This window comes from Myripristis murdjan, chromosome 14, assembly GCF_902150065.1.
Source record: "Myripristis murdjan chromosome 14, fMyrMur1.1, whole genome shotgun sequence".
NCBI lineage: Eukaryota > Metazoa > Chordata > Actinopteri > Holocentriformes > Holocentridae > Myripristis > Myripristis murdjan.
Window position 1 is genome coordinate 23378952 of NC_043993.1, and position 26205 is coordinate 23405156.

Below are 26205 nucleotides of genomic sequence, written 5' to 3' on the forward strand. Positions count from 1 at the left end.
GTTTGATTCATACATTAAAAATTCCAATTACCCTGTGAAGAGTAAAGCGAGCCCAGAGGATGCTGTTTTAATCATACGGCTTTATCACACTCTTTAAATTGAGTTGAACATGGACAGCATCATGCATTATGCCTAGGGCAAGGTGATGTGCCTTTAATTTGTCATCAACAGTAAACATTTTAAAAATCCATGTTTAACAGGATTTCAGTTACAGAACAGGGATAAATGCTGATCCTTCCTTTCCTTTAAAACTCTTCTCCTTGTCCCTGTTGCATCTTACATCCTCATCATATTAAGACTTCTCTCAGGCTGGATTTATACTGAATTTGGTTAAAAAAAAAAAAAAAAAAGAACATCTGCTGTTGATCTGGCATTCACACTGACAGTTTATGTCAATTCCAGCCTGTCCATTCGGTTATAAAAGAGGGTCTAAGGACCTTTGGACAGTTCTTTTATCTGCTAGGCCTAAATCTGGCTGCCTGATAGCAACTGACCTGTCCTTCTTCAATGCAAATTACAGCCAATCGTAATGTAACCATGCAGCAGTGCTTACACTGAAGCTTTTATAATTCTGCGATGATGTGTGTTCTGTTGAATTCCACCTGTGATCAACAACGGAATCAACAACCAATCAGAGTGCACAACCTTTCATAGACTTGGGGCCCTATCTTGTGCCACCCGCTATCCGCTGCCACTACCCGCTACCCGCAAATTGCGGATTTAGGAGCTTACACTATCCCTAAACGGTATATTGCGCCACCCGCTACCCGCTATCCGTTATGCCGACTCCGTCATTTGCGCCTGGAGGTGTGTTCGTGGGCGTGTTTCATGCGCTTTCCCTAAAGTTGCTATCTTGCGCACACACTTTAGGGAAATAGCGGATAGCGCTATCCCTAAAGTTTGGGCTGTTACGAGAGCGCGCCCAGGCGGCTTCAATGCGCTCCCCGACGGAGCCTCGCCACGCACACGGTCGGACTGATACCGGGACGCCGCCGGAATGGACTGAGTATATTACTCATATAGACTGTTTAGAGGAAAGACTGTTTTAATTGGACACTTACGCCAGCATGTTTTATTGATTTATCATAAGCCAGCAGCTGTGCTATATTTTTATTTTTAATATTTTATTTGCCCAATCTACCTTGTCAATAAATTAGTTTACACATAGTTCCACCTCTGCCTCTTGTGTGTGTGTGGTGTGACCCGGGGATTTTACTCAATCAGTACAACCTTGTGACACGTCCACTTGGACACATGTGGCTCCACCTCCCGAATTAACTTGCCTATAATATAATATATCATATGTATATATTTATAAAGCCAACTTGCTTTAGCCTCAGTAGAACCCCTGAGAAAATCTACCTCCCTCTCTCCATCGCGGGTTTAGGATTTAGGATTTAGGATAGCGCATCCTGCCCTTAAAGGCAATGGCACCTGGCACACTGATTGGTTTAACTGGCGTAAGGCCCAAAACACGCCTATTCATAATATAGCGGGTAGCGGAGGTGTTTTGCGGATAGCGGGAGGTGCACAAGATAGCAACTTTTACGGGGGAACGCCTCTTCCTAAATCCTAAATCCGCAAATAGCGGGTTTAGGGAGTCTGGCGCAAGATAGGGCCCTTGGTGTCAAGTTGAGATTCTTAAGCAGGTATGCGACACTCATGCTGAGACCCTTTTAAACCCCTTTTCAATACATGTCAAACAGCGTTAATTTATGTGCAGAAATGCTGTTTTCATTTAAGTCTAAAACAAGCTTTGGTCTGGACAGGCTCCATTCATTTGGCAGTATTCACTGACATTTTGAACATTGTTTTTTGGTTGGTTCTCATAATTTGCAACATCCCTCGCCTGTCAATCAAATGAATGTGTACTGTAGGTCAACCTACTGTATCATCAGCTACAATCATGATTGTGATTTGATAGTGTCAAAGAAGTGATATTCAACCAGAGTTTGGGGGCACAGTCTCCTAATTATCAGCATAATAAGCTGACAAGATCAAAAGAGCCTTTTTGCAGACTGGGGCTAGCCTCGAGAGGCTGGTGTTAGCCACGCTAGGTGTAAGGGAGCAGCCACAATGATCTTGCTTGAGAACACAATTTTTGGCAGATAGACGTCTTTCTCTTAGGGTTTTTGGAATGTGAACATAGTACTAAAAAAGAAAAAAAAAAGACAAACAATAGGCTACAGTACAGATTCAATAAAAAAAAAAAAAAAATGATACGGAAAACATACAGTCATCCAAATCTTTGTTTTTGTCATCATTTGATGATGAGCTGTACGACAACAGAATGTACATTGCATTGCCTTATTCCTCCAAGTTCTCTCTCTTTACATCGATTTGACTAAAACAAACAATGCCCCCACCCCCCACTTCTGACTGGCAGAGCAGATGGTGACTCATTTGTCCATGGAAAGTTCCGATCAAAGTGAGTGGACCAAGTTGGGCATGCCATCACCTCTGTCTGGACAGGAGATAGCTCTCATTGAAAATTAATTGAAATGAACGTACACAGACAGACATGAGCGAGCAGTGTGGCTGCCCTTACACCCATCAGATAAAGGAGTTATCTTAGGGTACAAAGACCGCAGAGAAAGGGTCATTCTGCTCTTGAATCTTGCCCAGTTTTCAATTAAACGAACAAACAAGAAAATGCTCAGTTTTTTTCACATCTTGTAAAGTATTTATAATCCCCCACATGGATGTGAGTGGACGTTATTCCCTTTCTTTTGATGAGCGTCGCCGTGGTCACATATAAATCTAACATATGTCTGATCTGCAGGTGGGCTCAGCTGGACCCCCCTCTGTTACGATTTCTGACTCTATTTCACAAAGCTATTACAGAGATCTGAGCTGCTGTCAGATATTCTCCATCCCGTCTTATCAGTGGAAGGACGGATGTCTGGCAAGGCAAACAAAGTATGTGTAAAGTCCTTAAATAAAGCATGAAATCGACGGGATGCCTGCATTAGTGAAGCAACACAGAGCCACAGACCTCCTTGGTGCACACAAGTACAGCTGCTCACCTTCAGACTGCACATCTCCCATTTGGACCCCCATTTCAGCACCCAGCACTCTTGAGTCAACACTTTTAACACAGAAAATGACTTCATTCATTTTCCACTATAAAAAGCACATTTAAAAAAAAAGGAAATTCAAATCTGCCTACAAAAAGTACTGCTTATTTTTCTGCTTCTTCACAGATGGATTTGCATACATTGGGCCACGGTAGACTGAGAACCTGAAAATACTCCCTCCATTTTAGACATTTGGTCATGGTAGTGTTCAAGTATGGGATAAAAAGGAGTAAGCAATTTACTTCCCTGTACGTCAGCTTTCAGCAGCTGGTTGAGAAATCCAGACACGCAACACACTTATAACCCTGCAGATTATCTGGTGACTGACGCCTACATTCATCAATGCATTTGTGTGTGTATCTGAGTGTGTGAGTGTGCTTGAGTGTGCATGACAGAAATTAGCTCTAAGACTGACATTTCAAGGAAGTCTTTGACTCACCAGGGAATTGGTAGCTGTAGCTAGGTGCGAATCCAGTGTATCCGCGGCCATATGTTGCCACAATGTTAGGGTAACCTTTGGGGGAAAAAAAGGGAAAAAAAACAGGAATTGCACCATTATTCATTTCCCAGGTGCAAAACATTTGCATAGCTACAGAGCAGAGATTATATATAGATTAATTTCTGATTACCAGATCTATGCTCTTCTACAAGGGATACAAACTGTAGAATTATTATGATGTTAAGGGCCAATGGCCGCCCTTGGAAATGTTTCTGGGGACTGTTGATGATTTAAGGTGACATGTTGAAATGCATGCATTATACTTGGTCCAGATCCAATACAGCTTCAAACCAACCTACATCACACAGTACTCTGTGAAGTGGCTTTAAGTTGTTTTTTTGTTTTTTTCCTTTTGACCCCTATTCCAATTTCCTATTGTTTTTACCACAGAGTGTGGGTGCAGTACGTCAGACTCACAGCCTTCTTCCCAAAATAACTGAGGGTTCATCGTTCACTGTTGCTTAGAATTTATTATGAAACAAACATAATATGAAAATACGAAGATGCAGCTGTCTCAGTGGCCTCAAATTTAAACTTTAGCACTGCAGATGCCATTCACCAGCAGACATGTTCACAGGGCAGAGGCTGAGGTCAATGCCAGTACTGTTATAAGCTGTTATAACTTATAGAGTAATGCCCTCACTACCTGTAAAGGGTATACTGCAAACACTAATATGGAAAAATTATTAAATTACATAAATAAAAATAAACTTAAATGTGGCTTTGCTTTAAAGAAAGGTAAAACCGTGCCCACTGGGGTAGGCTGTAAATGTTAGGGATGGATGCATGGTAAAAAGGCATCTCACGAATCGTACTCGCAAAATGCCTACTTGCGAGACAGATTACATCATCACTGCAGGTACATTAGCCAGTTAGTGAGATGCAAGAGCCGGGACCATCGTACAAAAAATGTGTCAGTGAAGAGAAAAGGAAGATTCAGGAGAAATGGAGCAATACAAACTTTGTTGTACCTTACTGGTCGAATAAAGTGATGTGCCTAATCTGTAAGCAGGTGAATGCAATATGCAAGGGGCCATCATGATACCGATCATAAAATGTATGACATGTTCATGGGTGAGGAGAACACAACTAAGCTTGAACAGTTTCAAAGAGGCTTAACTGCCCAGAAGTCATTTTTCTGTCAAAACTGTTTTGGCCTCATTAACTACAAATTGTGTTTATTTTACATTACTGGCTGCAAACCATTTCCAAAGCATAAATTGTAGACATGCACCTTTGTCATTTAAACATCTACAAATGGATTTTTTTCTCTTGCAGAAAACACAACACACATTTTTCACATGATTCACAACAGGCATGACTTTTAGTCTGGAAATAGGCTATTAAAGGAAATATTTGTTTTGAAATCATTTTATGTTCCATTTTTTCTTGGAGACAATCCAATGTTGGGTTCCTAAACTGGCCAGTCATCATAACTTTGAGATCCCCTGCCCTATAGGAATCAAAGTGAGGTTGTAGAGGCCACAATATGTATTTAGCCTGTCTTTATTATTTGTTTATGATGCACATGTTCTTTTTGGTTACTGTCACTTTCGGTAATTGGTACATGGGTGTGGTTTCACATTATTTACCTGTTCATTTTGGCTACTTGTATGGCAAAACAGAGACAAAGAGGGTGAGTAGGGCTCTGATATTTTCTTTTGACTGTCACATCACAGCAGATAGAAGTTGCTTTAGTTATTCCATCTGGACTTCAGTATGGTTTTGTACGAACGTGTCACAGTTAAGATCCTACTTAGCCTCTTAACGGCTTTTTTCATTGATAATAGTTGCTACAGAGCCGTCACATTAAAATGCAGAGTAGCTACATGGCATATTCATGAATACATATTCTATCTTCATGTCATCTTTGGTTAGGTGTTCTTTAGGGTCAGGTATTTAAAACAAGAGGGAAATTAAGTGCCAGCTGATGATCAGAACCACAACAATGAAAAGGTCCTAGTCAAAAAACTGCTTTTGGTTCTTTAAGGATAATTCTGGCAATTTTCAACCTCCATAAATTCAGCATTACAATCACTTACACATCGCTTACTTCACTACAGAGTCTAATGTTGCTTCAGTTCAGTGATACCACTGCTCTCTGATAAACAAGCTCTAACAGGTGAAGCCATAAACACAATATCTTTACAACACAATGACACTCACACAGCCAAGAGACCTGCAAATACTGAGGTGGTAGATATGTTATAAGTACTAGCCGGAGCATATCATTGGCACTATAAAATGTCACACTGGATAGTCAGTAAATATGAATTGCCAACTGGGAAAACCTGTTTTAATCAGCCTGCTAGAGGTAATTAAGTAGGATATGAGTGATGTTTTGTGGGTTCTGATGTTTCCCACCAGGCATCACAAATTGTGGAAGTGTGTCAACTCCAGTAGTAAACACAGGAGCGCAAGTATTAAAAATAGAAATTGCCAGCTACATTATAACTAACACCAATACAATTAACCATTTAAAAAAAAAAACAATAAATAACTGCTGTAGTTGGTGTAGATTGATTTTAAATAAAAAAAAAAAACAAATGACTTTGGATGAGGGTATTCCAACAAGTAAAACAAGTAAAGAAAACATTCCCATTCTTCCACTTCTTCCAACAGGACCTGAACGCAGCAGAAAACTGGCAGCAACGAAAATAAACAAAGGTTGTATATGAGCAATGTTTAAAAAAAAAAAAAAAAAAATCAAATGTTCTATTGCAACTGAAATGCTGTGAAAATTGCTCACTCACGGCTAAGTAAATATGTGCAGTGTGAGAGTTACTGTGTTGACAAGACATGTTTAATCACTTTCTGAGTTCAACGGTAAGAGCTTGCTTTGACTACCTACAAAATTAAACTACTAAGCTATACAGGGGAGTGGGAGACATAAACCTGACCATAATCAACCATTATGCTGGCAAAAACTAGGAAAATAAGGCCCATGGTGGAAATAACCAAAATAGCCCTTTACCTGCACAGTTCATTTTGTTTCCACATAATTTCTCAGGCATTTCCCTTATAGCCCAGCCTAATAACACTTTAAAGGAGATGCTTTGAAATGATGCAGCAATCAGCGCTGTCTGCTTTGACCATGCCATAGAGGTAAAAGCATACAAGTGTGTGGACCAACTTTACAAGAGCAGGCAGAAATACAGATGCAATAGCAAGATGCAGTTTATGAAAAAAGATGATCTGGGCAAGGGGGTGATAGTAGCAATCTTATGAAACACTTGCAACTCCAGCGCCGCATTAATTTGAAGCTGTGCAGTCAATTCTGATTGCTTGAGCAAAGTTTCTGTTGGATGCAACTCCTCAAAATATTGCAAAAGCACAAGATGCATACGAGCCATGCACATGTATATTAGAATTAGAGATTTCTAACTTGCTACCTGATTCGCTCAAGTTACCATAGACGTGAATAGATCTGAATTATCAACATGAGTTAAGCATGTCTTTAACCAATCAGATTGCTTAGCTAAGACTAGAAGTTGTATAAAAATGTGTTTGAAACGTGGAGAGATCCCTGTTGTGAGTATAGACCTCTCTGAAAAATGAGTGGCATAAATGGAACATGACTTTTTCAGTTCAATTAGATTCGAATTGGTAAACCATGATTCATGTCTGCTCCCTGACTCAGTACCGGCATTGCATATTCATTAATAAATGTGCAGTAATGTAAAACTACCATTTCTCTTAGGAAAAAAAAAATAAAAATCAGAGAACATAAATTATTTCTAATATTACATTAACATTACTATTCTATTTTTTACTACTACTATTTTTCTATTAAAAGAAAAACTATCTGTCAAATGAAATAAATAAATAAATAAATAAACTAAATAAATAAAAACATTGCAATTAATAGTATTCTGTCAGATCACTACAATACTGAGTCTTATTTTATGAATCATGAATGAATCTATTCAAGGAACTTAATATAAATTCAGGCCAAATCAAACCGATTCATTCTGTTTATTTCTAGAATCAGATCAGTTAAGCTGAAGAATTTATAGCTGATGCATTGATGCAGCGAATGAATCGTTACACTCCGAGTGGAGCGGCTTGAAAAACTTTCTGAAGATGGGGTAAACATGACTAGGAAGAGGCATCTGCAAACCCTGGTCCTTGCGGATGGCTTCAGCCTGTGAAGAACGAATCCCTGGGTGAGCAGAGAGTTGCACTGTGGCCTGCGGAGGACCCAGTGTCATTAGACAAAGTTTAGAGCAGCAGATGTATTGTTCATCTGCTGTCATGATTCTTATTACAACCACAGACCCACCAGTTAATTAGCTGGACAGTTTTCAGACAGAAGCAGCTGTGGGCAACATATTGAGAAACGGGGTGTGAGGGAGCAGGCAGCTAGGAAGTGGGATACAGACAAAACAAGATATTTGAGAAGAGTGGGTGGGTAAGGGAGTGACCCTGTGGAGTGAGTCAGGGAGAATTTGAGCACCATCAAAGGTAATATAAACATAATTAACCCTGTAATTAGAGTATATGTCTCAGCCTTTATCTGTTTTCCTCAAGCTATTATCACCTTCAGCCGTAAGTCTGGACTAAATTAGCCCATAACAGGAAGTCCTTTAGGCCAGGAATGAATCACTAGAACCCACCTTGATAACTCTTTTTTATAGTGTGTTAGCTGGACCTCAGAGACTGACCCCAGAAACCTGTTTCAGGCTTAAATATCCTCGCGGTTCCCATTAGCTACCTACTGGCCTGATAAACTGGCTATCATCACATTACCCTCTGAATGTCGAGATTGTTAATTTTGGGCTGCATATGCCTGTGGACATGGCAGATTAATGGTGCTTTCTTGGAGAGATAAAATACAACTAGAGGAAGTATTCCTTATTTCTGACTGGTACAATAATCTGTACACCGCATGCGCTGTACCACATCCAGGTTCTTCGTTTTGCATCTAACTGTGCATGTTCTGCAGAGTAGTGTCCGACATCTCAAGGGTTTGTAAATAATTTGATTCCTATTTGGACAGCCCAAGAACGGTGTGTGCACTTTTCCTGCACGTGGGGAGTGTCTAGAGTGTGATTACAAGAAAAATGTGCTTTGCATGTGTGTGTGTGTGTGTGTGTCTGTGTGTGTGGGCGGGTGGGTGCATGTTCTGTATGCCTCACAGCCCGTGCCAGCTGGAATCAGAAAGGTTGACCTTGGTAATAAATATCTAATCAGTGTTTGCTGTCCATGAAAAAGTTCAATTTATTCCTGACCCACTGAGAAAATGCCTCTCCCAGGCCCTCTCCCCCTCGCCTGCACCCAGACGGAAACGCGACTCAGAGAGGTGGTGACGGGAACCTCGATCTGGTATGGATGAAATAAGATGGAGGCTACGCTGGAACACAACTCTCTGTCAGGGGTTGATGGGAAGTCATCGCCAGGGCTCAACATTTACAGAAAGATAACTGTCAAAAATCCCACCTTTGTCTGGTCTGCAAAGAGCTATCACATGATACAACAGAGTATCATGAAAAATTTTACCCCAAAACATTATGTACTATGTGCATGCACTGTCTTTATGTGTCATAATGTCCAGCAGCATTAATACATTGAATACATCAAATCAAATTGCCACCATAGATTCGGTAGCTTCTCATATGCTTTTATATCAGTGGGGAAACCACTTTCCCAGTTTAATCTATTGCATTACAATGGCTCTCACATCATTAAGAGAAGTATTTACAGCCGTGCTGTGCGAGTTTCGTGTATAAGCATAGAGCGATATGAGAGAGAGGGACAGTGGATTAAAATACATTCTAATTTAAGATACTATAATATATGCTACTCTGTCAGGAAATTCTCATGCACAATGAAAAAGATGTATATGAATCTAAAGGTGAGCTATGTAAAATTACAATTTAAGTGAGCCCTCAACTGATAAAAAAAAACATTAAAAACAAAAATGTGGAACAAGTAATTAGGTGATCATCATCAGCCTGACTCACTAATAAATGATACACTTATTCCAAATTTTTTGTCAGCTGAACCTAAAGGGTCCTAACTTAAATCGACCCTCATCAATTTTGCAATTAACCCTAACCTTTGGAATTAGAGCAGACACGGTCAACTATTGATTTTTTTTTTTTTTACATATTCATTCTTGCTTGGATATCATTGAGGCCACAAGCTATGTATTTGAAAGGAGAGGAACACTGAAACTAGAGTACAAGATTACAAGAAAAATGTGCGAGCCTCTCACACATCCTCTCAGAGAGATAACATACACAGGCTCAGGCACAGACCAAATCGGTAACATGAATACAAGTATGCACGCACACATCCACACACAATGAGAGCATGGGAGAAAAGAAAAAGATGATGGGGGTTGGTGGAGAGAACCTGCTGTCTCTGCTGCCATTTCAATAAATAAAGCCTGCCATCGTGCCTGGCCTGGTGGCGGCCTCTTAGCCCTCTTATTTACCTTATTAATATGCATGCTAATGTACCTATTTTATGGCTCAACAGTTCTGATTCACTTTAAAATCAATTATCCATCTGGTACACCCATACCTCGCCCAGGCTCAAATGTGTATTAATTTCAGCAAACATACATCGGGCACAACACAATAAAGATAAATGCCTCGATTAGAGGCAGTAAACAAAGGAGCTAGGGATGGCTTTAATGAGATTTGGCACAAAAGAAGCTTACACTTTCTTAAATAATGAGCCTAGGGTCCCTTTTTCCAAATGCAAATTATATAAAGGAATGTTTCGCTGTCCTTGTTCCAATTTCATTTAGATAAGAGTGTCTCCAAACAAGTTGGCTGTTAATATTCTCACATGAGCACATCACTGCCTTTCTGCCTGCCTTCTCCCAAAGGACAGAGAAAGTGCTCTCCTCTACGCAGACACATTAGTCTGTAATAAGTTCTGAAAAGTTCACTGTGCTTGTTAAATACTTCTAACAGATGAGATGGAACTGGAAACGACTTAGATAGAGCTGACAGAGGCACTCGGCCGGTCTTACCAACACTTTTACCACAAACAATCACATAATCAGTCTCATGGAAAGGTCAGCCCTGCCATAACCCTGCATAACCCTGATAGTTTATGCAACTTCATAGACAGATAAACAGAAAGAGATAGAGAGGAAGAGAGAGCGAGAGAGGGAAGAGAGAGGAAAAGGAGGTGAGAGAGGGATTTACACAGCACACAGTGTGAGGGAAGAGAGTGTGGTAGTGTTAAATAAAAAGGGCCACAGGCATGGGATGGATGGTAATGAGGAGGGGTGGGCCAGCAGCTGAGGTCCCTGTAGATGAGATCTCTCCCTGACATGTGTGTCCCCTTCATTACCCATTAAGGGGGGCACAGTGATGAATCCTTAATATGACATTACACCAATTTTCCTCTTCATTTAGCCTGCTAATGTGCTGGTCTGCTCCTATATGCCCAGGGGCAGCCTGTACCAGACTGGACCAGAAATAGACCACAGTGGCCACTGATGGCACACCTTGAAGCAGCCTAATTAGGGGCAGCGCCCACCTAATGGGGCTATCTAGACCAGAGTTTGCATAAGTTGTTTTTTTTAGCAGGTAAAAATGGATGAATGAATGGTGTGCTTGCCTGACACTTTTTTCTCCCTCTGTCCCTGGTGAATGTTAAAGCTTTAGTTTCATTTTTTTTTTTTTTTTACCTGCAAACTGGATAAAAATCCGTTTTAAAGTGTGATTTTCAGAGACAGTAGTGGTAGTGGGGTTAAAGGGAATGCTGTGAGCTGACAGGCAGGCCATGTGGTGAACTGTGCACATACTGCTTGCTTTCTATTAGTGTGTATATATATATTTTCATAGCATATATATAGATATAGATATAGATATAGATATATATATATATATATATATATATAGATATTGATATCTATATCTATATATATATATATATATTGATATCTATATCTATATATATATATATATATTGATATATCAAATGGATTAAAACAGATTCTGGGATATTATCTGTAACCTACTGGTAAAGGAACAGATAACTGCTCATGATTGTCCAGTTATAGAGAGTATGATGAGAAATTTATATAATCCTTTTATTTCACTCAATCCATGGTTTCTGCAGTATATAAAACAAAACAAAACAAATAAAACACAAAACAAAACCAAAACAAGCTCATGGAATCATGAACTAAATTAGATAAAATAAATTATCAAAAATCAGTTAAGTCTTTGAATGTTATTTAACCCAGTCAAACAATAATAAAACAAGCAATAAACAACATGGAAGAAAGGAACTTGCAGTTTCAGATATACATGGGGATTTGAGAGAAAGCTGAAAGAGGATCTTGCTTGCTTTAATAGGCTTAGATCTGTTCTTCAAATAGTTTTCTACAGGACAATACCAAAGGAAGATCACGCTGAAAGAAACCATGCTGTTGAGCTTCATGTGTGCGTGCACGTGTAACATATGTAGACAGAAATATGACATTTTACCTGGCAAGAATAAATTCAAGTCTCACATCGGTTAATGATCCGACTCTATTGTCTATAATTGTGACTTCATTCCATTTTTTCTGTATTTATTACACTATTACACCTTTATTGCACTAATATCGCACAATGCTTTGGAGGTATGCATAGTGCTGACAAGCGCTGACAGGGGTACAAGATTACTGACCGGGCACACAGGCCCCAAACCACCAGGGGCCCCTGATTACCAGAGGCCCCGCGTGTTCATTGTCTGAGTATTTTGTTGTTAGCTATAAATCTTAAATGCAGAGTCCACTCATTAAACAATAAACTGACAAAACCTCTTTCTGATGTTACAAACAAAAACACATTTTCTGTAATTGTTTATTCAACTGTTTTAAAAATTTGGAGCATTTTATCAGTATGTGGGCCACAAGACACCACATGGGAAAAATGAAGGCAACTGTCTCATCACAGACACAGCTATCTAAATTATTTGGATAAAGGATAAAAACTGTTCTGAACTATTAATGCTTTGTTATGTTATGTTAAGCACCAAGTAGCAAGCATTACTTAATCTGTAATGGAGTGGGAATATTGGCATGAATGTATACAGAAAATACAGTAGCCAATTAGGATGATTTTTAAAACTTTAGCAAAGAAGAGCCAATAAAGGTCTGCTCTGTAACAAATCTGAAGTTGTTTTTTTTCTTTTTTTTCCACACATTTTAGGAAGGGAGAGCAGAAACAGCCTCCTCGTTTTAATTTCATTTTAGGGGATGTTTTATGACAAATGCACAGAGCCTGTCTAGTTTTGTTTGTGTACACATTCATCATTTCATTCAGTGAGAGCACGATTGAGGGGGGCACACATTAGGTTTGTGAACCCAGGGCTTCATGGGGTACCTGTTTGTGTTTGTGTTTGTGTTTGTGTTTGTGTGTGTGTGTTGCGTCGTACTCACTCAGCATGCCCATCCCCAGCATGAAGGCATCCATGGTGTAGGGCAGACCCCGGGCACGCCCTCGTGTACCTGGCGGAAACATCACCTCCTTGGGCTGGGCCTTCTTACATTCTACCTATGTAGACAGACACACACACACACACACATACACACACACACACAAACACACAGGCAAACTATTAGACTCCCTAGCTACACACTGCCAGACAGATCTGACAGGGCTGTCTCAACTCTTTAAGGTAGTATTCTTACTTGACTTGCACAATGCTAGATGTTTTCCATAGAGAAAAAAAACAAGGCTGACTCAATCTGAACACCTAACATTTTAGAGGAAAGTCTCTAAGGAAAAGTTACAATCATGTTCCTCCTGCATTAAAGCAAAGGTTATTGCTCCAGCGAGCATGTGCCCAATGCCTTGGGGAAATACAAGCTAAATACTTTTTCCCAGAGTTTCCGAGACATCAAGGTGGAAGAGGCTCTGCTCCCCGGTGAGTCCCTCTGTGTGGTGGTGCGTCCAGTGTTTCTGTGAGGTGCAATATCTACGTTTTACCTAAACACAGAGCAACCTCAGAATAAAGAACCTCTCACCATGATCTTTACCCATGAATCTATTGTTTGTCATCTCCTTTCAAAAACCTAAACTCTGATTTCCGATTAAATTTCCCCATGCATAGCTTCAGTGTTGGAAGAGACAATTTTTTCCCCCCATATTCGATGAATATGTCACATATCTGTGCTGTATCTACTGGATGCAACACTTCACTGAAGCAACATCACACTTGTATTGAGTGAAATATTCAAACCCAAGATGTCACTGTTTTATGGCTGCAGCATTACATCAAAGAGAAGATATTTAAATGTCATGTGCATCATTTTAGACACATTTTCCTGTCATTCAGCAGGACATATTTGGTATCTTTGGAAACCTTGGGATCTCCACTAGAATTTAAATTAAATTTGGAACAAAGCTGGGCTGAACAGCAATGACATATCCGCCAATGGGAGCAGCAGAGCCGAAGAAGTTAACTAAAAGTCTTGACAAGGCAGTGTGTTTTAAATCTGAAGTTATTAAAAAAAATGCACTGTGTTTTAAATATCAACATAGTAAACTTTAAATGTGTGTATTTTCATCTGGAGGCCAACAGACCATTTTCTCATACACCACTCATCTCCTTCATGCATTTCTCTCTCTCTTTCTCTCACTCACACACAAATACATATGTTCATTTCCAATCGTGGAAAACTGACATATCCGCCTACATAACACACATCAGATGGGGGATGTAACAGGGGCAGATGAGGAGGAGGATGAGAGTCCTATTTACCGCAGATCTATCCCACCTTTATGAATTATAGAGAAGCATGAGTGGCTGACAGGGCTAGCCTGGCCTTGTGTCTGTTGGTTGTTCTTTGGTAGGCTGAGTCTGTTCACCATGCTGCACAATCTATTTGCTCCACTGCCTGCTTGGCATCGGCCTGTCCATCTGTTTGTCTGTTTGCCTCCTGGCTCTTGCCTGCTTCTCCCCACTGCCTCCACTTAAGCAGGGCTTTCTCGGCTGCTGCGATTCACATGTCATCCTGGCCTGCTGCACAAGACAGGCTGCTGCGCCGGCCCTGTGTACACCTCAGCTCAGGTACAGCCCAGCATCCATACAAATAGGCTTGCAACTCTGACAGGCCAGGGGTGCACATTACTATTCAAACACACAGAGATACACACATACACAGACACACACAGAGGCAAACACTCATTCTCTCAAACCAAGCGGCAGAAACAACCTGCTGGTGTAAGTTGCCAAACTGAAATAAAAGTTCATATCTGTGAAAAGTTGCTGTGTTAAATTAAGTCTAACAAGCTTGGTGTATCCTGCAGAGTGCAGGCGAAGTGCCTAAAATGTGCGTATATGTAAATGTAAATGTTAATGTCAGCACTGGAAAAGCACTTGTATCTCAAAGGGATGGATGTTGTGTTGCAGAGCTGTGATTTGTTGCTGCTAGCAGTCCTCTTCGATTAAAGCAGCCAAAACAAAAGTACACAGTTCCCCCAGCTAGAGCCACTTTGTAGCTGTCACTGCTCCTCTGCCCTCCCAGCTCGCCCGGCATGGTGGGACGTTGTGCAGGAGAGAGCACAGCAGCTCGTATCATCAGGGAATGACCCCCGGCATGAAAGGAAGAACTGGGTGGGACAAATGGGTCTATTAGAAATCTCAGCAGACTGCTGGGATTCTCACACGTTCACACAGCTGGGTGACAAAACTGCCCAGACCACAGACATGACAGGATCTGATCAGCTCCCTCCACTAGCCTCTGCCACATCCAGCAAGTTGGCCGATCAAGTAGCCTGCTGGGAGTTAGACAGTCCCGGGTGTGAGTCACACCTACATGCTCTCAGATCTGGGTCTTTGATATTCAGGGAGAGGGCTCCTTGTCATGGATTTAAAACCAGCCAGGAGCCGGGGGCTGTGGTGTGCAGGAGTTCATCTGCCTCAAATACACAGGAGTGTGTGAGGGGAGGAAGGCAGGAGCCGAGCTGTGTAAGCTTTAAATGGTGAGCAAAACTGAAGGAAGAGGAAAAAGAGGAGAACAGAGGAGACTGTCTGACAAGAAACTACGATAAAGGTGGGATTGTAGAAATTCAAATCGTGCGATGTGGAAGACGGCACAGACCCAACTCTGAACCACATGAACTTTGGGAGAGGGCTTAATTTACATGCCGTTTTGAAATGCAAACGAGGCTCTCGTTTCACCTGCTGGTGGGGGCAAGCATCGTCATGAATTATGACTTGTCTAACTTGTCTGGGGCTCTCAGTGTTATGACGGCAACACAATTGTGCTGTGAACAGTACACTGATCCACCACTTCTCTTGGAAAGTAATGATGACATTGTGAATGGATGTTTCTGAGCACCAATTGTGTCTTCTTGTTCAGAGATGGGACACCCGATTAACCTGCCTTGCCTTCACTGCCAGGAAATTTACATTGTTTTAGGAGGAAAGAGCACCCAGGAGAACGGAGCGGCTCAAACACACACATTCTGCAAGAAGGCTGAGTTGTTATAGCAAATTTCCTGTCACATAGTTTTGGCAAGGTATTGTCACCTTGACTTGTTTTTTGTCAGCTTTCAAAATATACACTGAGATGTTTTCTCCTTGACTCCACTGAAATCACTGAAATTTGCTTCACCCTTGAGCACAGGGATGCATCACTCCAGGTCACGGATCGGATATTGGACTGATGTTACCGATCCACGTACTGATACACGATAAACGCACACACACAATGTCGCCTGCGGTATTTCAATAATATTTCTGTAGTTAATCTTCTGCCTCCACAACACCATGCCAGCCTGGCTGTAGCTAGTAAACAGAGAGTTTTTTTTAAATTTTTCAGCAGTGCCTTCCCAGATGCTTTGTGCTGATTACTGTATAGCGCCACAGTGGTGTGCACCGGTATTGCCGTCAAATTAGACATTTTTATTGTATTGGTCATTACTGTGAGCGAAATCTACTTACTACTAGTTGATAATGCATTGGTGTGCACTTTATTTGTTCAAGTTTTTCAAAACATTAAAGGAGCTACCATAGCAATATGCACATATGTGAATCCTACTTAATATACAATTCAAAGAAATTGCTTTGGAATACAAATAAATTTAATGATTTTTGGGGGTATTTTTGCTCGTTTAATTATTGGTTTTGTGTGGTTTACTCCAGAATCATGTACCTTTACACATAATAACAACACAAACACAATAAGCGATATTTGGCATTAGCCGATACCCAAAGCCTGGGAATCGATACTGAAAAACAGTGGATCGATGTATCCCTGTATACCATATGAAGGAATCGGGAGGGAGAGAGGAAAATGTCAAACAAATTATTTTGGCCTCCAAACTTGATAAAGTTTATTTGAACTCTAGCTAGCTTGTGCAGGTGTGAATTGGAGTGGAAGTAACCAATTACATTTACTGATGTTAGTGCATTTGAGTAGTTTTCTGTATCATTTTCCAATAATCAGTAATCTTAATTTTACTTGACTACATTTGCTCAAGTACTGAAGGTGACTACATTTTAAATCACATCCATTACAGAGTATAAGTGTTGTAAGCACTATTTAATCAGATAACAAGAGTAATCTGGATTTGTTGATGCACTTTGGTTTTAATTTATAAATTTCCAATTAAAATAATTTGAACTCATACTCTTGTTTTTTTAGAATAGCATGGAAAAGATTACTGTTTCTAAAAAATAACTCAGTAACTTTTAGTCTGAGTACATTTAAATGAGCTTCACCTACAAAGATTATTATATTGTAGTTGTACTTCTACATACACGGTAAAGTAAAATGTACGCAAAATAACAACACTTATACTTGAGAAGCAATGTCTAGAACTCTTTCCACCCCACCCCTGGTAAGAACATTATTCTCATTTAGATGTGCATCGAAAGACCATCTGAAAATGTGCCATACTCCTCTTCCAAGCAAACTGCACTGACATTTATTAGGAGTAAAAAAAAAAAAACTTAATTTACACCAATGACAACAAGTGACCCCAAAACATCCAGTTTAATGGGTTTAAAGAGACACATGTTGGCATCTGATTGCCAACAATACTCATAGGCCTAGAGAGCCTAGCATAACAAAATAACTGAGGGCAAATGGCAGACTTGATGCTTATATCATCTACCTGTTTTCTTATTAACTGGCATTAACAAAAAGAACAGCTGTGGTGGTCTAAGGGAACATTTTAATGAAGTCTATATCACCTTCCCCAGCAGAATGTTTTTGTTCATTAGTTGAGCATCTCAGGTCTTGTTCGGGTTATGAAATGAGAAGATTTTTTTTTTTTTTTGTGCTCGGGTACCTCAGTCTGCCAGGGAATGAACTTGATGTTGAAATTATGAGATGCTCACATGCGCTTTGCTTTGCATCCTGCTTATAGCCGTACAACCTACTGATGAAGATTAAGACAAACAGCTGTCATTGGAGAAATGCTCCGGTTGTGACCTTTTCAATAGATCTCCCATACATATTAACCTTGTGGGTGTAGCAGGGAAGTGTGTGGGCGGAATGGGCTGGCAATAGCTGTCCTGAGGGGATGAGTGTTGTGGGTGCGGTGTGTATGTGAGTGAGTGCGTAGAGGGGGAGATGTAGTGCTACTGTTAACTTCACTAGTGAATGGATTCCATCAGTAGACTGGCAAAGTGAAGAGAGGAAACATTGTGATTCATTTACTCCAGCTCCCACTCCCAGCTGAACAGTCAAAACACATAGAGTGAATAGTTTGGAAATGTCAAGGCTCTGAATGAACGATGTCAGGCGTGGGGGTGTGGGATTATTCATTTCAGAGAAAGCTTCTCACATCCATTTAACACTGGATCACACATTTACACTGAGGGCTTTTTAAGAGCAGAATGGCTGGTAACTCAGTTCAAACCAAGCTAGGAGCCATTTGAACAGCAAAGCCTTGCCATTCAGCGGAGAGAGGGATATTTTACATTATCAAGCACAGTTAGATGGCCACTGTGCCATGACCAAATATATGAATATAGATATGTAAGATGTAAATAAAGCAACCCAATTCCTTCATTCTTGCACATGAAAATCTGCAGATATACTACGGGCTTAGTCTTGTGACATACCACACAGCTATATCTGGAACCAGCGGGTGTTGGTGGGATCAACGGGACGATAATCTTTTCAGCAGCATTTGAAAATGTTGTTGATTCTGAGCACTGTTTACACGGTACACATGTTCTCTTACTATGCCGCATCAACAGGGAAACCACTGTGTCAATATTTTTTCAAGCTACAATTTGTTTGTAAGAGTGTATGAATTCAACTAGATTCTGCATTACAGCATAAGAAATAGACTACGTCTGCTGTGCCCCTTTCCCTCGGTGTGTAGCTGAGATGATGTTATCATTTGCTTAGTTAAACAACTTTTACTTAAACTGTCAACATGTTTTTTCCAATTTTTTTTTTTTTTTAATATTTTGAGGTAAATTAATAATATTCTGCTAAAAGAAATAAAATCCCAACCCTTATTATTTAGTGTCCTTTAATATTATTTGTTTACTCCTCTGGGAGACTTTCTGATAATGTGTTTCCTCTGCAGACAAACCTCTTCCCCAAAATTAGATTTAAATGCTGGGTACAAAAACAACTTTTAAGCAAATCTGTCCGTAAATATGAAGGCACTGTCATTCACTGGCTAACAGGGAAGTAAAGGAAGGATTTTAAAACGTGTGACTGCACTGCCACACAAACGGCACAACGCCAGAAAGCACATGGTGATTTCTCTCTTTGAGGCTAAATCATATAACAGACTGACTAACAGCTTCTTAATAGGAAATATGCAAACAGCTCCAAAGTGTTGTGTGTAGCAGTTATTACAGTGGAAATGATAAACCCGTGATTGGTTACTGAGAGAGTACAGATGATTTAGTGTTTTACATGGTAGTGTAACACTGTGGTGTATGTAGGCTGTTGTAAGTAGTTAAAGTTAAAAGAATAAATAAATAATAAAAATCACCCCAAAACATGTAACTGTCCAATAAAGCAATTCATGATATACAGGTAACTTTAATTTCCAGACTAATTTTGTTGTTTGGTACTTCTGTTTCGTGTAATTTTTCCTTTTCCTGTGGAAAACTGGTCAAATGTAGCTGATATGACTTTATGTTGAGATATTTCCTGCACAGCCAAGATGTTGTGTAACAGCAGAACTTTCTGACAATCCATCTGTTGATCTGTCATCACTTGGGAGTAAAATACAGTACAAAACCCTCTTTGATTATTGTTTCTGCACCACAAAAACAAAAAACCACTAACCTAAGGACGGCCGTGTCCATTCATCTATCCGTCTGTCAACACTTGGCAACATTTCTCTAAATCTATTTGGGCAGACTGTCATGAGTTTTGGTGCGCACATTCATGCTCCCCAGAGGATGAATCTTGTCAATTTCAGTGACTTCTTGATCTTTCCACTAGCACCACCTTCAAGCAAAACATTTCTCAACACATCTCTAAGTGTAATGGACAGATTGCCAAGTAACGTGCTGAGTGTGCTCATGCTTCCCAGGGGATGAACATTAACAATTTTGGTGTCACATCACCTTCCCTCTAGCTCCGCCCTTAGTCCAAAATGTCAAATTTGATATCTCCCAATCCATTGAGCAAATTGCCATGACATTTGCAGAGCACATTCATGCTCCCCAGAGAATGAACCATGCGAATTTTGGTGACCTTATGTCCCTTCCTTTAGCGCCACTCTCAGACCAAAATATTAAATCTGCACAAGTGATAGTGTATTTCTAAATCTAACTCTCCAAAGGATAATTTCTCTTGTCTCCCATTACCTCTATCTAAAATTTCTTAAAATCTATTATGCAGATTGTCATGAACATCAAAGTGCACATTCATGCTAGCCAGAGGATGAGCCCTGCCAACTCTGGTGACCTTGTGACTTATCCTCTGTCGCCACCTATTCCCTCGTATGAAAATGTACCCCACTCTCCCACTACTGGCGTTCCCCCAAAATGCATCACACCGGCAGGGCACCAGTGGCAGAAGCTCATGCTTGCTTTAGAAAGCAATAGTTAAATTAGTTTGGAAAATGCACAGAAGGTACTATGCTATCACTGTTACTACTGCTCTGTCTACCTGTATGCATACAACACAGAGAACCTCCTCCTCAGCGTGTTGAAAGCCTTTTTGGAAAAAATGTTAATTATCAAAGTATAAGTAGATAAGGCGATTTCAGATAAAGTGGGTAAACCAAAGACGTTAGAATCAAGTGTTATAATTGATAACACGAGATCACAAAGTAACTTCTGGAATGCACTCAACAGCACAAACAAATACCTAAGTATAATACCATTCAAAGGTGTATTTTTCTTTTTACGTAATGGAGGCAGAAATGGTGATAGTCACTTTACTGAAAGAGGTTTGTTAATGGTGCAAAATGTTAGTAGATCTGGTTAATTATCCGCAGCAGTTTCACATGAATAAATGCCCATTTTGCTACTCTATCACTGACTGATGTCACAACTGTGATTCAATGTATATCCAACCCCTAGGTGTCCTACCCAAATGAGAGAGCTGCAACCTGGAAATTATTTAGGTAGCATTTCCTACCTAGTAATGCTTCCAAAACTCTGGGTTTGAAACAGGACTTATATAACTTACATACAAGCTTTAACATATAAGTGAGAACTTCAGCCAGACCTAACAGTTTACTAAATTAGGTGGTAATCTTGGAAACAGTCATCACAACTATTGCTTGAATTTAGCTAGAAAGCTAGATAGAAAACTAATTAATCAGCTACTACCTACTACCTTGTCTAGACCCTGGTAGGCCTATTTAGTTTGCATTTTGCGCTCAACATGACCACCTCTGCAGTTTCTGAAGAGAATGTCAGACAAAAATTCTGGTGATTTGTTTCTGCATTGTTTATATAACCTGAGACTTTTTTTTTTTTTTTTTTATCACCTAGTAGGGAGTTCTGGCAAATTTGGTATATCTATAATCCAACACACAGCTCACAGCAGTTGCCATATGCTTGAGCCATATACGAGCCACTAGGGGCATAGGAAATTGGTCATGGTCATTACTCCTATTCATTTGCCATGTGGTTAAAATTTTCAATTAACCTGGTGATGTGATACAAATCCGCCCGAGGAATGAAAAATGAAATGTACACAAAACAGGTTAACACAAAATGGTGATTTGTTATCTTTGATATCTTCCAGTAATCCACAGACAAGAATCACGGTGACATTAGTATCCTAATCATGGCAACGGTCCAACCAAGAAAATTAATAATTGTCTTTAAAGGCAGCCTGTGCAGTTTCAAAGGGAAAGGCACCCCACCTTGTCTTTCACACCATTGAAAGCCATAGTATAACAGCATCTCACTCCATTGTTTTAGTGTACATGTGACATCAAAACATTAGATTCATTTGAAAGTGTCAATTAATTCTATGAGTTATTAGTCTTGGCATGAATCTGAGGGGTTTTGTCCTTAATCCTTAATATTAGTAAACAAAGTGGTGTGCCCTCCCATTTTAAATTGCATAGTCTGCCTTAAATCCCCCCAAAAATTTTCCTTATGACCTGTGGCACTCACAAATCTATATAAAACTAGACCAAATAAACAACCCCAGATTCGGAAATACTGAAAAACATTACAAAGGTAGTACCTATCAATCTAGAGTGATACTTAAATTACCTGTTGGGTGATATTGTGCAATGCCACTTGAGATACCACTGTAACCAAATAATATGGATTGACTGATGTTGAAATGCTATTCTTCCGTTGGTGTTAAATTTTTAACCACAGCCTCTGCTCATTTCATAGAATTGCATGCAGCAGATCTGTCTATTGAGGCTGCTGTACACAGTCTGTATTAGTTTTGTTACTGTATTAGTTCTGTACTCAGCTACAGGGAGAGTGAAGCTTACTTTCCTCCTCAGTGCAGTAATTGGTCGGTCACGTCATCAGGACGTACTGAGAAATTGACGACTAACAGAAAATTCCTCCCTCCTGTTGTGACCATTCTCTGCTGTGGAATATTAAAAATGACACATTAAAGAACATTACCTTGAAGCACTTGACTAAAACCAATATGGGTCCATTTTAATAGCACACTTCTCTCTCATCAGAGCCCAATACTTGATAGGTATTATTATGAAATCATATTAGCTATGCATGCATAAAGACAGGATGGGGAGCGAGTTGAGCTGTGATTTGTGGAATGATGGAGGAACTCCTGTCTTAGAAAAGGGGACACTGCAACGTGCCATTAACTCTGACATGCTGCCTCAGTAAAGTAAGGCTGCTTGACATTCACATAGATGAAATTGGTGGTGTGGGAAACTACTAAAAACGTTTTAAATCTGTCAAGTGTAACCCTTCATTTATCAAATTTCCTTTGAAATGTTTACTCAATGTAATGCAAGCGTAAATTCTCTTGCAGATGAAGCATATAATCTAGTCCATAATCCTGTGGTGCTCTGGAGAGAGTAATCCATATGTTTACCATATTCCACAATAACTTAGGCAGGGCAACCTAAACAGGTAAGGGCTGTGTCGACAGCATTGTTGCTGGTGGGCTAGGCTGTGAATGTCTTCCTATGTTGTGTTTAATAATACATCAGACAGAACTCAGTGGCTACAATTACATGCTTGCAAGAAACCAGATTATTGTGAATAACCAGGTTAATCCAGGTTAAGGCAGGAAATTGGATAGTGTGTTTATATGTGTTGCATTCAGGAGTTGCATTAGGGTCTTACACCTTTTCTTAAATCAAATTCAAGCACTTTTCAAATCTTTCCATCACCGTAAAGCTGTGATAAATGAAACATGCTCAAAATGATTATTTCACCTCTTCATCACGTTAAATCAGATGATTTTATGCTATAATTATGTTTAAAACAAATTAAAAGGAAAACACGGCTAAGTTTCAAGTTTCAAAATGTGTCACTGACCCAGTGATTTACAATCAAAGTAATGTAATGACAATTTCAAGCAGTGTCAAGCACTTTGTTCCAAATCCAAGCACTTTTCAAACCCTTGTAAATACCACATTAAAATTCAAGCATTTTCAGCCCTGCTAATTACTCAAAAACAACATGTGGTAGTCAGATCCCCCTACCACATCCAACATACTACACTGTTTGTGCTGCTGACTGTGGCGCTGTAGGCCTGCAGTCTATTACGCAGCAGCAACAGTTTCTCTACCACTATGTAGTTGAACTAGGCCGCAGCAGATGTTTTTATTTGTCTTTTTTGTTTCATTATATTTTCATCGGTTGACATAGGATTGTTATTAACATGTAATAAGCCTTCCAGATATCTGATTAATGGTTTACATGGCCCAGTAATCAGGGTTCCCCAACAGATATCTAGCTGTGTTAACTGGGTATCTCTTGCAATAAGCAATTTGCTCACACTAGTGTTAAGAGCACAAACTCCTTCGCCTGGAGGACCACTTGCAGAAACCTAAAGTAAAGGGAAAAAATGCTTTCTGTTGGAAATGAGGCACACATTTTACTTGGGTTTCTCTCAGCTAGAGTGTAAGTGCTTTATTTTTATTATTTTTTAAATCTTTTTTTTTGGCATTTCTGTTTGACTGTCACAGTAAAGAGAGACAGAAAAGGCAGGTAGAGAGAGGGAATGACATGCAGCAAAGGGTCTGAGGTCAGATTTGAACGCAGTATGCTGCGATCAGGACTCAGCTCTGGTACATGGTACGTGCTCTTATCTGGTGAGCCACTGGGGCGCCCGGTGCTTTAAATGAACTTTTTCTGTCACTACATTGTTGATTTATGAGGCACTTACGTGATTGGTCTGAAATATGAATATGTTCATCGGCAGAATGTGCAGTTTTAGAGAACCTTTGCATAAAGCTGGCAGAGGGGAGGCAGTGGACTGGACAAAGGAGCTCACAGTTGGGCTGATACAGAAATTTAGAAAGCTAAAACCAGGGAATAACAACAGGCTGGACAGAGGCCTACAATAACAAATCTCACATAGCAAAGGGTCATTTTATTGGGGAAAAAAATGCATGTAATATTGCTCAATGTAATGCCTTAAACTGATTATGGAATCATGGTTTCTTGTTTACATGCTATTTCAGAAATCAGATAATTGCTGCATGGGAGGAATAACCCAATTACTAAAGTGCATGTAAACACGTGAGAGGAAGTGCTCCTGAGAGTGAGGCCTGGTCAGCACATGAACACATGGTTATGGACGGAGTCCTGAGCAGTCAAGTCCAGTCTAACACAAGTCCAGTGCTGTAAGATCACATATTAGTGGGCACTGACTCTGTGTGCTGCCAGATCTTTGGAGAGGACAGACGAGGAGAAGGTGGGGTGCCCTGTATGTTCACTACCCTCCCCCGTGGGGTGGGATCTCTGTCTGCATCAATTATTCAAGAACCATCTTAGATAACACTCATAGGCAGGATGGATGAGGTCTATTTCTGTATAGTACTTCATAAGAATGAAGACAGGAGGCATTTTTTATTCTGTGTGCTGGTGCTCTAGACATTGGATTAGCACTACTCCCCTTTTTGTTACTCAGGTAAAACCTGAAGTGTCTTTGAAAAATGCTCTTACCTCACTTCACATTCTTTTCTCTGTGTCCATATTCCCAGATGTCAGCACATTATTGAAGCTGTGAGGGACACATTTACTTCAAGGAGTAATACCCCGACCCTCCAAAACATCAACCAGAAGAGCCAAAGCCTCCTGAGTGTTTTATGGTAGACTGGTGTGTGGGGCGTGAAATCCCAGGCAGATGTTGGCAAGTGGGACTCAAAGGTAACACGGCTCAGAGAACTAGTCCTTGCTATGCCCCTTCAGATGGTACACCCTGTATCACTGTAGTTTTGTCTAGAAAAGTTTCTGGGACTCCTGCAGAGATCAGTCATGATAGGTGTCATCTTCTATGAGGGCAAGGGCTTCATGCAACAGCTAAAGCTGCCATCACAAGAATGAGAACTTATTTTAAGCTCTACATAGCCCATCAGTAGCAGAGCTTTACTAAATATTCATAACAATAGTATTAACTATCAACACTGTGAATTTGCAAGTCAAATTTCCACACAGGCTCTTACATGATGCCTGAGAGTTGGCTTTGATCTTGATGGTAAGATATATTAAATGAGAAAGACACTGAACAACCTATAACTCTCTCTCTAATATATATATATATATATATATATATAATAGAACAAAGGATTGATAGTATATAGATATGCACACACTATATGTATATATGTGTGTCTCTCTCAGTTGCCGAGGCTTCCCCTGGCCCATCTCATTACAACACACACATACACATTCCTTGGGGACACTTCACCATCTGTCATTTTCAAAAACAGACAAATAGCCCTATTCAGATGCAGCATTTGAAGTCTCTTTTATTCCACGTTCCTCCTCCTTCTGAAGTTAGTCTTCTGAAGAAAATGATGCCCAAAATAATAAACTAACCCTGTTGCAATCCTTGTTGCAATAGGTGGATGGAAGGTACAATCCTCCCAACCTGTTGGAAGGCCAGGTCTGGTACTTCCTGAAAAAAATAAAACTATTTGCTGATATATCACAAAGGATAATGCAATGTGTTGGTGCCACAATAGTCAGGCAATACTCACACCCTAAAATTGTGTCTAGAAACAGATTCATAACCAATGCTGTTCTGTAAATGCAGTTAGCAACTGGTGC

The 26205-nt window shown here is 40.1% G+C and overlaps 1 protein-coding gene across 6 annotated transcripts in view; it reads right to left on the minus strand.

Annotated features, from left to right (window-relative positions):
• LOC115371410 (RNA-binding protein Musashi homolog 2) overlaps positions 1–26205 on the minus strand; it is a 291837-nt gene that overhangs the window by 51111 nt on the left and 214521 nt on the right. For all 6 annotated transcript variants that reach the window (XM_030068782.1, XM_030068781.1, XM_030068779.1 and 3 more), the window contains exons 9-10: positions 12971–13085; positions 3517–3591 (exon numbers count right to left, since the gene is read on the minus strand). In XM_030068782.1, the coding sequence (XP_029924642.1) occupies positions 3517–3591; positions 12971–13085 (190 nt within the window). The remainder of the gene's footprint in view (positions 1–3516; positions 3592–12970; positions 13086–26205) is intronic.